Below are 16,432 nucleotides of genomic sequence, written 5' to 3' on the forward strand. Positions count from 1 at the left end.
CCACCTTCCCTCATTACAGTGATCAGCTGAGATAATTCTATTGACAGTCCCTTTTCTGACTGCAGAGGGCAGAGAATTTGTGGGAAGAGGAGACACTCAACTCTGACAGAATGGTGACCAGAAACTCTGTTTCCTTCTTCCTCTTGTCTTTGTCTGAGCAAGACCAACAAACTGTTTGTTTCACTCTCGTGTTGGTAGAGAGCAATTTCCTACCTCAGCTAGTGACGCTCCTTTGTGCTTTTCATTTGTTTAATTCTCCCATGAAGCCCAGCTGGCTGAATAATCATCATGCGGATTTTATTCAGCTAGTGAATGCATTTGCAAATATATCCTCATTATCTGAGAAACGGTAGTTACTCTCCCCACCCACTCTCAAACCCCAAGAGTGTTCAAGAAGTTTCTCAAACAGTATTATGCAGCTGGAACTGGCCTCTTTATAAAAGAAGTTGACATCACAGGATTCCTTGATTTCCTGTCTCCATCTGCTGGTGGTACAATATATATTCCAGAATCAGTTAAGGAAGTTCGTCAATATAAACCTGTTTTACGGGAACCATTTCACTACATTTACACCAGGGCCTTTAGAAGCGGCTATCATCTCCACTCTTTTCCTCTTTGTTCCTGAATCACTCCAGTTGGTAGAGAAAGCTTTGGAGCCAGGAATGTCTCACTGTGGTTTGGGATATGGTATACAGTGGTTATATTTAATGTTTCTTCCGTTTGAGGGGAAAAATGGGGAATACTGTTGAAACTGGTAATTTACGTATAGAGAATCACTCTCAAATCAATAGTTTGGTTTTTTTGTTTTTTTTAAAGGAAGAAACCAGCACCAGATGCTATTAAAAATGTAGAAGGTGCATACACTATGGCATGGAGGGGAAGAGATGCCCCCCTTACTCTCTTTCTGGTAAGATGGTGGTAATGCTAGCTCCAGATGGAGGGGTTGCACCCAAACAAAATAATAATAAATTCCTAAGCAAAGCATACAGATTATACAGCTGTCATCCCAACACTATTTAAAATTAACCTGGAAAATGGCTCAAAGGGTCCCTCTGCAGTAGTTTTATTTTAGCATTCCCAAAATGTGAGCGTCAAAGAAGCAATGAATTCAAGGACAAGAGAGAGTTTTATATAAATAGCTGGGGAGGAAGATTTGTATTGCAGTGAGTGTGTTTGACCAGTTATCCCTCACGATCCTGCCATGATCAGCACACTAACACTTGGGGAGTTTTGTTTCCTAAATTGCTTATTTCTCTCCCCTCAGTTTAAAGGGGTATAATATAAAAAACTGAATGGGCCAGCTTTTAAATGGATTATTTTCCCCATTTGCAGCCATATCACTATTCACACATCCATTTCTTATTACCACCAAAAGGAACACTGAAAAAGCAACAGGCTATGTTGGAAATTTTTACTAGTATTTACTGGGCATAAATTCAGGTATGACATTTTGTTCTACTGCATATAACCGCTTAAGCAAAAACTTTATGGATTCTCCTGAAATTTCCAGTAAGCTGAGTTATGTGAAAGATTATCCTGGATTCTATTTTTACAAGACCATTGTTACTTAACATGCATAGACGACTGCTTGACTACACAAATATAGCCAATTTATACTTGAAATCAATAGCAGAACAGTATAGAAAGAGAAAAAAAGTTAATACAATACCAATCTTCCTGGGAAGCAGTTTCTCACAGCGCTGTTCAGGTCACCTTACACAGTAAGTGTGGTTCGAAATACACCCCTAAACCCTCTTATATTTATAACACAATTGCTTACAAATTAGAAAGCACTTTATAGGTCACCTAAGATTCAACCCAGTTTGTACCAGTTCTTTAACTTGTTGTTCTAGATCTTTCCCTATCTCTGCTTTGGATACGATACTTTAAACCAGTTGCCTGTGAAGGTACCTGTATTAGGACACAGAACAAATATATCTTGCCTTTGACAGGCTTTATATTTGCTAATGCCAAAAGCTACATTTTGTTTTGCAGAGTGTTGTGGGATATACATCTCTTGACATAAGTGAGCAAAGTGGACAGGACTGTGGGAAGGACATAATACAATTCAGTTAACTGCCCACATGTTGGATGTAATACAATATTAATATGGTATGCCCTACGCCTAACATATATGCATTGGCTAACACCATGTAGTTGTAAAAACAATGCAGTCTCCAATCTAAAGAAACTGGAAACTTTCTATTGCCATCAAGTATGGTTTTAAAAAAATCTTTTCAAATCAACTGGCAATTTAAGCAGAGAGTTTTCTTGGGGAACAACTGCATTCAATTTTCTCCATGCAAAGTGCAGTTACTGCAGAAGAGAAAAGCAGGGATTTTCAAAAAAAAGAATCAAAAGGCTGTCTGCATGAACACTTAGCTTACAGCAAGATGGGATGTCAATCTACCCTACGCTAGCCAGCCGCAGACTAGCTGTCCCCGATGACATACATCAACAATCTGATCTAGTCCTCTTTGAAATGGGAGTACATCAAAGTGCAATTATTAATACAGGCCAGCAGAGTCCACACAGACAACTAGACCATGGCAAGCTAGTGCAGGGTATTCACTTCCCAGCTTCTTGCGAATTAAATATTTGTGTAGAGTTAGAGCTTGTCTACAAAATGCTACAGTGGTGCAGTGTAGACAGCACCTATTCCAATGGGAGGGGTTCTCCTGTCGGCATATGTAATTCACCTCCCCAAGAGGCACTAGCTAAATCGATGGAAAAATTCTTCTGTCAACCTAGCGCTATCTACATGGAACTTAGGTCGGCTTAACTATGCTGCTCAGGGGGTGTGGATTTTTCAAACCCCTGACCAACATAGTTAAACTAACCTCATTTTCTAGTATAGACCAGGCCTCAGATGCCCAAATCCTATCAAATTTCAATAAGAGTTGGACACCTATCTCCCATAGGCGCCTCTGAAAATCACAGTCAAATCCTATAAAAGCATAAACAAAAGTCACTATTTTGACTATTACATCCAGTGCAGTTGCTAACCAGCCATCTAATACCAAACTTGTTTGTACTTCACTTGTAAGGAAGGGAGTGTCATCTAGTGGTTAGAGTGGGGAACTGGTCATCAGGACTCCTGGGTTCTGCCACTGACAAACTACAGTACCTCTGCCTCTCTCTACCCATCAGAAAAAATTACCTGCCACACTGGGATGTCACAAGGCTCAATTTTTTTGTAAAGTAATTTGAAATCCTCTCATAAGAAGAATTAGAGAAATGCCAAATTATTGTCTCTGGGACTTTCAAGAGAGCCTAGAAGAATTCCCACTGAAAGACAACAGGAGTCGGTGCCAACATCCCAGCCATTCCTGTTAAGCAATGTCTACCTTAGCCCAGCACAGTATCAGCTCGACACAGGGTGGGGGCCAATGCTCAGGGTTAAAGGAAAAGGAACCTTTCGAGCACTCATCTTTGGCTGACGCCTGAGTGCAATGGGCAAACTGGGGGAGATGCAATATCTGGCACAGGAGTGGGGAGCAAGAAGAAAGATTTGAGGGGCAAAGGGCCCTAAGAAGCTGGGAAACTGTGGTAAAATTATAGGTCTATCGCTGAGACACACCTGCTTTACGTTTGAAACATTTAAATTACCTCAAATTCTTCCCAGAAGCCTTGCTTGACTTTATCTGTGGTCTCTGCTAGCTTGCTTAGTTCTCGCACCCGGCTTTCAATCTCAGCAGCATTAATACGGGTTGTATTCAGGGGCTAATCAAGAAAGATATTTTATATTAAACCACAGCACAGCAATAAGAACAGGATAAAGTTAGCTTACACAGATCTCCTGTATTAAACAGAGTATGTAGGTACCACTCAGAGTTTTAGGACCCAGGCTTCACTCCAGATTTTGAAGCCCCCTCCCGCTTTTGTTTGTTTGTTTGTTTGTTTTAAATCAGATTCATGTGGTGGCAGTCACACCATTTCATGGTTCCAGTTTCAGTGCATTAAGCTTCCTCTCCTCCTCTCTTTTTGACAGGATTTTAAAATCCTTGTAGACCCAGAACTCTCAATGAAGCCAAGGGGAGTTCTAGATGCATCAGAAATGGAGAATTAGGTCCTTTATAGATGGCTAAAAACAACTATAGCAGCTTAAATCCAATCATTGGACCACCCTGAAAGATTAAGATGCTGTTGTAAAAGAGGATGGTAAATTCACTTTTGGCTTTAACGCTGAATGAATGTCTTTCAACACTTTACAGAATGAAAGAAAAAGGTTGAGCTCCCCCCACCACCACCCTTCCCACCTCTATGTCCTGAAGTTAAATACTGTTTATGATCAAAGTTCTAGCATTTACTAAGCTCACCTGCTTGAGCTGTAGTACTGTGCCCAAAGTTTCTACCATGGGGTTCTTCTTATAATGTTCCACTAGATCTGTTAGAGAGTCAAATTTCTCCCCTCCGCCAACATCGTATTTCAGCTCCTTCCAAGAAAGATATTCAAAATGTGCTCATTCATAGCAAGGTGCACAATCATCAAAATAAAGTCTGCATTAATTACCTCTTTAGAATGTGCAACCAATCACAAGATCCCTTAAATGAGTACTCAGAAACCTATTTAACTATCCCCTGCCATTCCATACTGAAATGATAAAAAATAATTTGCTACAACTTTTCAGTGGAATATGACTGTAATACATTTCTAATTAGAACATTTTAATGTTACCTGCCCCCACTCTTTTTTTTTTTTTTTTAAAGGATAACAGTGCCCCTATCTGATACTCACCCCAAGTAGAATACTTGAGGGATACAATCAGAGAATCAGACGTGAATTTATGAATAAATCAAAACAAAAACACAAAAGAATCTAACATTAGGTCCTGGAACACAGGTATTTGTACTGTAGTCCTTGTTTAAAAAGCAAGTCAGCAATATCGTTACTATCTCATCTACCATTAGCATTTATGAGGTTAGCAACAGATCAACTGAGGACATGGAGAACTCTAACAACTTTATTTCCCAAACTTTCATAAACTCAAATAATTAAACATGTTAAAATGGCTAATATACATAAAGATAAATGTACATAAAGATCTGCAGACACTTATCACCTTATTATCTTCTAGGTAACAGTCAGCATGGATTTGTCAAGAAAAAAATCAGGTCAAACCAACTTAATAGATTTTTTGGCAGGGTAATAAGCCTTGTGGATGCGGGGGAAACCAGTGGATGTGGTATATTTTGACTTCAGTAAGACTTTTGATACTGTGTCGCATGACGTTCTCATAAACAAACTAGGGAAATACAACCAAGATCAGGGGCTCTCAATCTTTTTCTTTCAGAGGCCATCCCCCCCTTGCTAAAAAAATTCTACAGCCACCTGTGCCACAACACCTGTTTTTCTGCATATCCAGGAGATTAAAAGCCAGGGTTGGCATTAGGGGATAGCAAGCAAGGCAATTCCCCAGAGCCCCACACCACAGAGGACCCCGTGAAGCTAAGCTGCTCTGGCTTTGGCTTGCAGCCCTCAATGGGCATCAGCTTTTTGCCCTGGGCCCCAGCAAGTCTAATGCTGGTTCCTGCTCTCTGGTTTATTTTGGCGGACCCCCTGAAACCTGCTTGCGGCCGCCAAGTGGGTCCCGGACCCCTGGTTGCGAACCACTGACCTAGATGGAGCTACTGTGCATAACTGGTTAGAAAATCATTCCCAGAGAGTAGTTATCAGTGGTTCACAGTCATGCTGGGAGGGCATAACAAGTAGGGTCCCGCAGGGATCAGTTCTGGGTCTGGTTCTGTTCAATATCTTCCCCAATGATTTAGATAATTGCTTGGAGAACAAAGTCTGCTAATGATACCGAGCTGGGAGGGGTTACAAGTGCTTTGGAGGAAAGGATTAAAATTCAAAATTATCTGGTCAAACTGGGAAAATAGTCTGAAGTAAATGGGATGAAATTCGATAAGGACAAATGCAAAGCACTCTGCTTGGGAAGGAACAGTCAGTTGCACACATACAAAATGGGAAATGGCTGCCTAGGAAGGAGCACTGCAGAAAGGGATCTGGGGATTCATACCGGATCACAAGTTAAATATGAGTCAACAGTCTCACTGTTGCAAAAAAAGTAACCATCAATCTGGGATGTATTAGCAGAGGTGTTGTAAGCAAGACACGAGAAGTCATTCTTCTGCTCTACTCCATGGTCATTAGCCTCAACTGGAAATACTGTGTCCAGTTCTGGGCGCCACATTTCAGGAAGGATGTGGCCAAATTGGAGAAAGTCCAGAGAAGAGCAACAAAAATGATTAAAGGTCTAGAAAACATGACCTACGAGTGAAGGCTGAAAAAATTGGGTTTGTTTAATCTGGAGAAGAGAAGACTGAGGGCTTGGCTACACTTGAAAGTTGCAGCGCTGGGAGTTACAGCGCTGGTCATGCAGCTGTGCAGGAACAGCGCTGGTGTGTGGCCACACTCACAGCTACCAGCGCTGGTGTGTGGCCACATTTGCAGCATTTGCAGCGCTGTTGGGAGTGCTGCATTATGGGCAGCTATCCCAGCATTCAAGTGGCAACAACGTGCTTTTCAAAAGAGGGGGGTGGAGGGTGGTGTACTGTGACAGGGAGCGGGGAAGAGAGAGAGAGAGTGGATTTTTGGAGCCAACACTGTGTGTTAGCTTCCTGGATTGAAAAATCACAAAATGTTCGTGAACCCTTAGTCTTAATTGCAAACAGCCTGCATCCAACGCTGTTTCTCTGTCAAGCAAACATTCACTCCCTGCCTCTCATTTGATCGTTCACAGCCAGGTACAGATAGCTCCTGTTTGCTGTGATCAGTGTTTGTTTTTTTAGATAAGCAGTTCAACGGAGCTCCGATCGGAGTTCACAACAAAACAAAGAGAGGCTGCATAACAAAACAAAGAGTAATTTAGTTAAAAGCATTCTGGGATATCTCCTTATTCCCTGGAGGTCAATAAAAGCGCTGGTGTGTGTCCACACTTGATGAGCAGCGCTGGATCACCAGCGCTGCAATCGCTACACCCCAACCTGACCAGGTGTACAGCCAGCGCTGCAGCCAGGGAGTTGCAGCGCTGGATGTGCCTTGCAGGTGTGGACGGTTACTAATTGCAGCGCTGGAAAGCCTCTACCAGCGCTGCAACTTGCAAGTGTAGCCAAGCCCTGAGAGGGGACATGAGAACAGTTTTCAAGGACATAAAAGGTTGTTTCAAGAAGGAGGAACAAAAATTGTTCTCCTTAACCTCTGACGATCGTACAAGAAGCAATGGGCTTAAACTGCAGCAAGGGCGGTTTAGGTGGGACATTAGGAAAAGCTTCCTAACTGTCAGGGTGGTTAACCACTGGAATAAATTGCCTAGGAAGGTGTGGAATCTCTGTCGTTGGAGATTTTCAAGAGCAGGTTTGACAAACCCCTGCAGGGATGGTTTAGATAATACTTAGTCCTACCTTGAGTGCAGGAGACTGGACTAGAAGACCTCTCGAGGTCCCTTCCAGTCCTACGATTCTATGATTCTATAAATAAAGGCAGGAAATTACCTTGAAATTTTGACGGCATTTACTGAATGCACAGCCAAAACCACAAAAACCTCTAGCAGGCACTCTCACTCAGTTGCACCATTTCCACCCCAAATTCCTGATTTCTCTATACTAGGCATGTGGGGAGGGTTGTTTTTGCTTTTTTTTTTTTTTTTTAAAAGACAACTATAGATATTACAAGAACTGTATTTTCTAAAAAGGATTAAAGTACTTTCAGCAGATTTGACCCTTTAACACCAATACTTGGGCACACATTAAAATGTTTTGAGATTAAAAATAGCCATCAAGAATTAATCCTGGCATCAGATAGTTTAAACATTCTTTAGTAAAGGCAAACTACCCTATCTGAAGTTTAAACTGTAGGACAAAGTTTCCCTGAATTAAATATTTACTGTATTTTGTTTGTTATTATGGAAAGACATTATGAATAAGACAAAATAACCAGCCTCCATAGTACAGCTACAACCCCCCACACACCTGAATGGATTCTCAGATCTATTATATAAAAAGAGAACTAGCAAGACAAGAATGCAACAAGCTTAAGAGAGATTCATGAATGTGAAAGGCTACATGAGCAGAGGCTTTGAGACAGACTCTTGATGCAGTCAAAGGGAAACCTCCTAGAAGCTCCTCAGCAATATAGATATGCAATGGCACGATTCAGTGAAAAAAATAAAATGCTAATAGAATTCTTGAAATTAGCAAAGAAGTCAGTTTGAGCAAACAAACAATATGCTGTACATACAGCTTTGTCTGACCAAAATCAGTGGACTGAATAGTATTGAGAAGTCTGTAATGCCTCTCCTGACAGAATAAGCATGCAAACCAGGAAAGAAGCCTTTACAGTCAAGAAGTTCCGGCTTTGTTGTACCTGACACCGAATCATGACATGGGTCACTTTCGATTTCCCATCATTACTCTCGCCTTTATCATCTCCTGTCCGGACTGAAAGAACAAAGTCTCCTGGGTGGCTCTGACTCTCTCGCACAAGGAAGCTTCCATGTTTTCCTTTTTCTGTTAATAACTTTTCAGCTTCTTTTCCAGAAAGGTGCCCGTGAAACCACCTTAAATTCACAATAAAAAAAATAAAATAAATATAGTTGCCCTTCTCCTCACTGTACCCATGACTGGGCCCAGCTGGCTTAAAGAGCTATAACAAGCCAAAATGTTCATACTAAACTGAGGTCTCAAGGGCCACAAGTGTCGCTAAAGGTACCCAAAAACCTAGAAAAGTACAAACTTAGAAAAAATATGAATTGAGAGGGCGTGTGTTCGCACATACAGAAATACTTCAGAAGTAATGAAACATTATGCACAAAATAACTCTCAAAACAGAACTTGCATACACAGAAAACTGATTAAGATACTTCAATTCTTATGCATTTAAACCTTGGAAGAAGGCCACCATTGCTTAATAAAAATCTATACAGATCACAAGAAAGAAATCCTAAGAGAAAAGTCAGCAAGAACTGAAGTGGGTTCTAATAAAATTTCAGTTACTGCAATTAGATACCTCAAAATTCTCTCATGTATTTTTTGCCATTGCTTATTTTATGCATTTGCATGAATTCAGTGCTCTTATGTTAACAGAAAGTTTTCCTTAGACACTATGGATACAATTTCATCAGACCTTATGATGGCGTGGTTCTATTATTTTTCCCTGCTTTTCACTTCTGAGAATAAACTGACATCTACTGGCCGTAATGCTGAATAATGGGTCAAGACTAATTAATTACAGTTTCCAAAGACAACTAACTACATTCATTTCTGAAGAGTTCCTTCGCTATACTTCCTTAGTAAGTATTCAAAGTCTGAGATCTTACTGATCAGTGCTGTCTTGTTAAAAATGTCAGTTTCAGCAATCTGTGTATTTGCATTTGACTTTTGTTTTCTTAAACCCACATACAATACAGCGTTACCAGGATAAAAATATGCTCTGAAATATATATTGAAGTCACTGCAGTAACACAAATAATTCTCTGAAGCTTTTGCAACCAATGAAATTTTCCAAAAAGGATAGGAAAGTGGGTTGCGTATTTTACTTTGTTTTTGTTTTAGTTACTGCAATGTATAGGGTCTATCCTCTTCAGTCTGGATTCTCCCACCCTTACTCAAGTTAAGTAATAGCTTATTTTGCAAGTAGTGCCACAGAAAACAGTAGGACTACTTGCAAGGAAAGGTACTGCCACCCTTACTTACACTGAGTAAAAGCAAATCCTTAAGGTTAATAGGGATTATATGCATACGTGGAAAGGAGAATGGACTCCATATTTTCACCACTATTTATCTCTCTCACCTTTCAGATGTAGGATCAGCACAATTCAGTGGATATTTTAACTCTATTACATCTCCATTCTTTTCTTTGAGCTGCCCGTGGTGTTCCATGTAATACTGGACTAACTCAGCCAACGTGGCAAATTTTTCTCCTCCATACAGGTCGTAGTAGTCTCCTGTGTTCTGGATCTTGATGTGCGTGACAGCTCCATTTCGCCTAAATGTTTATTACACACAAAAAAAGGGGCAACTTACACAAGTTCGCCAATTTCAAACCAATCACTTTAAAATATTCCACTCTACTAGCTTGGAAATTTTAGTAGTTCAGCTTTATATGTCAGTCACCTTCCAGCAGATGAATTGTAGCATATCTAAATTACTGCACACTATGAGTGAAGCAACAATACATCTAATAGCAGGGCAATGAAACAGCATCAAGGATTACAGGAAGAGGAAGTGGTTGTTTAACAGTCAGTATAGAAATAAGATTTTTTTCATTCCATAATTACTTAATGGCTCCACTGAACCATAACAGTCTTCATGAGCCCACAGGGTAAATCTACACTGCAAAAGACGACCCACGGCAGCAAGCCTCAGAGCCCGGGTCAACTGACCCTGGTTTGCGGGGCTCACGCTAGAGGGCTAAAAACAGTGTCGACGTTCGGGCTTGGGCTGGGGCCCAGGCTCAGAGACCTTCTCCCTCCCTGGGTCTCAGAGCCCAAATGTCTAGACTGTTGTTTTTAACCCTATAGCGTGAGTCCCGCAAGCCTGGGTCAGTTGACCTGGGCTCTGAGACTCACTTCCATTGGGGCTTTTCTGTTTTTGCAGTGCAGATATACCCACATTGTCCAATAGAAGCTGCACAGACCTCCTGTCCTCTATACGCAATTCTCATGACGGAGGGAAGTCTTCATCATTCACAAGATGCCTCATTAGGGGTTCTGTGCTACCACTTTCTTCAGAGTGGAGTCCAGCTCTGCCTGGTATAGCAGTCAGGCTCTAGGAAAGGCTGGACAGACTCCAACTGTCACGTTCAAGGAGCAACCCAGACATCCTAACATGGTTCCCCAGCATGGGGATTTCCCTTAAAGACAGGTCTGCTCCCTACAATCAGTCAAGGATAGCCATTTATGTAAGCACTTTGCCTCTACCGCCACTAATATCAATGACGAGCAGAGATCAACGGCCATCCTAAGACCACCCTAGGTAGGACTTAAATGGAATTCTCAGTCAGGAAACTTCAGCCACCCCTCCAATGCAGAGATCTTTGATGAGGTCTCCTTCCCTTGACTCAGCTCCACTAAGACTACCTTAAAATCTAAGGCAACAATGAAGTGTCAGACATGCCCTTTTCCCCTTCCCCATCCCCACATTGTCTCAGAGGACATGTGCTCCAAGAGGTGCATTTTAGAAGCTGGAATACTTGAGTTGCCTTTAAAAACTTGTTCATTTCTCCTAACAAACAAGAGTACCTCAAATATTTCCTTATTCATGTTATAGGAAAGTATTTTGAGTGTGTGTGGAATGATCTCTTTCTATTTGACAAGCCACCATCCTATTCTCATTCAAATCCCCCTCACTTCTTCTGCGATCCCTACGAAGTGAGACATTACGGAGGGAAGAAAAATTATGTTATTCCCTCCTTTGGATTTTCTCCACGAACCCTTTCACGTATGGGTTTTTAGGGGGTGGGCTCCTTGGGGCAAAAACTATATTTGCATGCTGTGTTGAACAGTGCCAAGCACATTTTTGGCATTAAGTTACACTGCAAATATCTATCTACGGCCTGGTCTACACTGGGTCGAACTAAGGTAGTCAAACTACCTTAGTTCGAACTACTCACCCGTCCAGACGCCGCGGGATCGAAGTCCACGGCTCCCCCGTCGACTCCGCCACCGCCATTTGCGGTGGTGGAGTTCCGGAGTCGACAGGAGCGCGTTCGGAGTTCGATATATCGCGTCTAGATGAGACGCGATATATCGAACTCCGAGAAGTCGAACGCTACCCGCCGACCCGGGCGGGTAGTATAGACGTAGCCTTAGGTAACTGGCAAGTTTTTAAGTACTATCAGTGTAGCTAACGGGGTGATGAGGGGGAGAAGAGAAGACAGAATGCAGTATAAAGGAGCACAGATCTTACCTGCATGATCTTACTAATGCTGTCAGCTCTGCTACTTTTTGGACAGGAACCCTAATGGATTTCTTTAAAAGGGTAGGGAATGGAGAAATTATGAACTGGTTGCCACTTCACCTCTACCTTTCTGGCTCACTACAGAGCCAGGATCCACAGCCTTCCAAGCTCTGCACAACTTGGAAAACCAAAGACATTTGGGTTCCTATGCAGAAGAAAATGTAAAACTATCAACATAACAGACCCAGAAGTCAGAAATAGAGAAGAACATGTAGATCACAAAAGTCTCATCTCTCTACCCAAACAGCATTGCTCTCCACAGAACAACGGCAACTGGAGACTTCTATATGTCCAAGTGGGTATTAAGGACAGAGCCTCTCAAACACTTCACCTACCGAACAGAAAGTGTAAAATCTCCTGGGTTACTTTTACTGGGCCGGGCCAGAAAGCTGCCATCAACGCCTCTTGTCAGCAGTAAATTTTCTGCCTCTACTCCAGTAATATTCGGGTGAAACCATCTACACAAGATAAAGAAGAAAAATAATTTAAAACCGGAATCTCTCTTTAGCTGATGCCACATTGCCACACAAATATCAGATAACATTAAAAATCACTGGATGCAATATTGGATTTTAAAGAATTGTTATGCTTTGAAAAAAATCATCTAAAAAATTTCAATATAATTCTAACTTGTACTTTTCATGTCACCAGTTAAAAGTAGGTTTTCTTCTACATAGCATGAAGATCCTCTGATAAGAGATGTCATATAAGTGAAAGTACTCTAGCCACACCATTGGAAACTGTTTATTTCAGAGGAGACATGATAAAAAGTATATAAAACAAATGGTATAGAGCAGGGAAGTCAGGCGCTCATATTTATCCTCTCATAACAACAGCAAAGTCACATTCAATGAAACTGAAAGACAACTAATAAGAACAAAAACACGCACTCTTCACCACCAGCATACACACAACTTGTGGAACTCGATGCCACTGGATTCCATGGAGGTCTACAGCTTATTAGAACTGAAGAAAAAATTAGACACATAAGAATACTGAAAACATCCAAAGTAACACTAAGACAGTTTTATTTAAAAAGTAAAAATAAAACAAAACCTCATGCTTCAGGGCATAAATCGATCACCGACTGATGACGGGGAGTCAGGAAGAAACTTCCCTTGTGGACAAGTTATTCCACAATTGTCCAAAATATAGCTCTCTTACACCTTCCGCTGAAGCATCTGGTACTGGCCACTGCCAGCGACTGGCTACCTGACTAGATGGAGCAATGCTCTGATCTGGTCTGTCAGTTCCTATGGTCCTAAAATATCACACTCTTAAAATACAAAACACAGAGGAACATCATATTGGTTTTCACCACCCACAAGCAGCCTCCTGAATGACTAAAACAGTGGACCTCGCCGGAGGAGAACCATATATGGCCTATATCTATAACTAAAGAGTTCAGCATCACCACCTATGGCATTACATTTCAGCAGACTTATTCGTAGTGATTTAGTTAACAAGTCCATGTTTTCCGTATCGTCGTACAAGTTTTATTCTTCTGCTACAATACAGAAGTAATGCAACATTAAGATGACCAGCAACTCTACTGGCCACAAACACCTGTCAGGGATGGTCTAGATAATACTTAGTCCTCCCATGAGTGCAGAAGACTGGACTAGATGGACTATTGAGGTCCCTTCCAGTCCTATGATTCTATGATTTAGATAACTGGAAATGATATCCAGGCACATGCTTGGTGAACTAAGGAGAGACTAGGATTATTATACTATCAATGCAATCAACTGAAGAGAAAATCTGAGGTTTGCATCAGCCCTCACTATCCATTATCTCCCTCTCCACCATAGCTCCCCTGTACAGGCCAAAGGATGCTCTCTCACAAGTAAGTGGCTTAGGGAAATATAGGCTGGAAGCTGAATCAATACCGACATGTATATTAAAGACACATAAAAATTGCACACATACTAATAAGATCAGCTCCTTTGCCAAAAATTCAGAAACAAAGATGATACTAAAAAAAACCCACTTTTTAGATGAGTTCACCTTCATGCAGAGACTGAGCATGGAAAATTCCTACCAAAAGGTGTTCCAGAAAGTTACAACAGAAACTTAATTATAGCTGTAAATATCTACTATTTCCATTATGCTTTGGTCCAAAAGGTAAGTCTGATTCCCCTGGTACAGTGGGTCCTCGCCATGGCGCCCGCCGGGACATCTAAGTGTGCCCGCGTACTGGCCGGCAGACAAGTATCCGCCGAAATGCAGTCGACAAGCAGTGTCATCCAGAAGCGGCGGCAGCATTTCGGCGGCGACACCTCTGGATGATACTGCTTGTTGGCAGTATTTCGGCAGCGACGCCTATTGACGTTGCTGCTTGTCAGTAGCATTTCGGCAGATGCTCGTCCGCCACCATGGTCCTCCGCGGCTCGTAATCTGGTGCCCGCCAGACCAAAAAGGTTGGGGACCACTACCCTGGTAGAACTGGAGCAATGGAGAAACAGATGTCTGAGGAGAGTTCCCAATTTACCCAGACATGTTTTAAAAGCTGAGAAACTAAAAGCAAGACTGCCTCCACTGCCACCCAGATGGCCAAGACAGAACACAGAACAAAATACAGCACTGTCACAGAAATGCAAAATGCTGGGCAAACAGCGTGCAACTATTTGACTCCAGTGGCTTTGCCAGACTACTTTGTTGGGTTTTTATTTTCACCTCAACTCTTGAAATTGAAGTCTTCCTAGACATTTGAAAGGCTTCATTATTTTTGTAACCGCTATAAATCATGCACCCCTGGACATATGCACTTTGATTATAGACTTAAACAGCATATCTGAGAGAAAGCAGCAGAATCCACTGCTCTTGAAAAACCCAGTTTTTCCCTGAGTAAAGCAAAACATCACAGCAATACAGACACTTGGCTGCTTGGCAGAAATCTGCTCAGTTACACTTATAAAAATACTATAACTAAAAATGTACATAGCATTTCTGATTATTCCCAACATAAATCCACATTTCACAGTAAGCTGCCATAACAGAAAGCTGCGCAAGTGCATGTTTAAACAGGGCAGCTCTTTTGACTGGTTCAGCAATTCTTGAAAGGCAGCTTAAATTGAGGAAGACTTGTTATCATTATTCCAATAATGTAATATTCCATACTCCCTACTCTGGCAAATTTTTCCCAAAGAATACTCTGGACACTTTTAGAGCTTCCAAAACAGCCAAGTCCCCAACAGAGTCAGTCTAGCTAATATACCCATGGAAATTAGAAGTAAAGGTACACAAGTGCAACTTAAAAAGGAAGTAATTCTACATGGGAACCTTAGATCTGCCTGTGTATATCCTATCTAACCAAGAGAACCCCTTTCAGAATATTTCACCTTTAGCAGAGCCACCAAAAAAATAAACTACTCTGAGTATAGCTCAAACCAGAAAAATATAAGTAAAAATCCAACTACAGTACTTTGCGTTATCACAACAGACAAGAGTTAATCAATTGACAGATAATCTTACATTTATCCAATGCTCATGATCCTGAAAGACCTCAAAGCTCTTCAAACTATAAATATGCAATACCACTGAAATGCAGCTGCTTCTGGGCAGTAATCAATCAGCACAACAGCGAGACATGCATTTTGGCTAAGAAAATTGGGGAAAACCCCTACTCTTCCCTAAGAGACTCATGGGATCTTCAACACCCACGCAGGACCTCATCTTTCCTCATCTCCTTTGAAAAATACACACGGTACGTGCATGATATTCAACATAGTTGCCTTGAAAGACTGAAGAGAGTAAAGCCTGTTAGCTGGATTGGCAAGTTTCTACCATCACCAACTAAACCCAGCAACATGACCTGACTGTCTGCTACTCACTTTCACCCAATTAAGTAACTGATAACTTTAACCTCTTCTGGACCCCAGATGATCACCACACTTGCTTAGAAAAGAGGAATGTATGGTTAACACATAGTGTGCATTATGTGGACTGTGCATTATGAAAGACGGACTTAACCCACACTGGTGACCAGCCATTAAGTGGCAACAGAATGACAGACAAGATGACCCTGCCAAAAAAATAAAATAAAAAAATCTTAGGGTCAGAGGGATTGAATTATGAAGAAAGATTATATTGACCAAGGGCTAGACTTTTAAAAGTATTTAGATGCCAAAAGATGCAGGCAGGCGTCTAGTACAATTTTCAAAAGCAGATATCTTTAGACACCTTTAAACATCTGGTCCTAAATGTGTACAACTAGACTAAGCAGTTAGGTGGAGAACACAGAAACACTCTACAAGTACCTGGAAGGTGTAAACTCCAAGAAGAATTGTATGTGGTATACAGGGAGTCACAGGGATAGAACTAGGATGAAATTAATAATGGGAAAATTTTGCCTGAATGTCAGGAAAAGTTTCCTGATGGGGAAATGTATTAATCTTTGGAATAGTCTGCCAAGAAAAGCAGTGCAAGCCGCATTGCCTGGGATTTTAATAACCAGACTGGACTGGATGCT

At 41.4% G+C, this 16,432-nt stretch overlaps 1 protein-coding gene across 2 annotated transcripts in view; it reads right to left on the reverse strand.

The window, feature by feature from the left end:
• PTPN11 (protein tyrosine phosphatase non-receptor type 11) overlaps positions 1-16,432 on the reverse strand; it is a 72,242-nt gene that overhangs the window by 25,926 nt on the left and 29,884 nt on the right. For both annotated transcript variants that reach the window (XM_044989871.1, XM_044989870.1), the window contains 5 exons: positions 12,297-12,419; positions 9,794-9,988; positions 8,369-8,561; positions 4,320-4,436; positions 3,610-3,723 (listed from right to left, as the gene is read on the reverse strand). In XM_044989871.1, the coding sequence (XP_044845806.1) occupies positions 3,610-3,723; positions 4,320-4,436; positions 8,369-8,561; positions 9,794-9,882 (513 nt within the window). In that variant the 5' untranslated portion in view covers positions 9,883-9,988; positions 12,297-12,419. The remainder of the gene's footprint in view (positions 1-3,609; positions 3,724-4,319; positions 4,437-8,368; positions 8,562-9,793; positions 9,989-12,296; positions 12,420-16,432) is intronic.

Source organism: Mauremys mutica, chromosome 16 (assembly GCF_020497125.1).
Source record: "Mauremys mutica isolate MM-2020 ecotype Southern chromosome 16, ASM2049712v1, whole genome shotgun sequence".
NCBI classification, from domain to species: Eukaryota; Metazoa; Chordata; order Testudines; family Geoemydidae; genus Mauremys; species Mauremys mutica.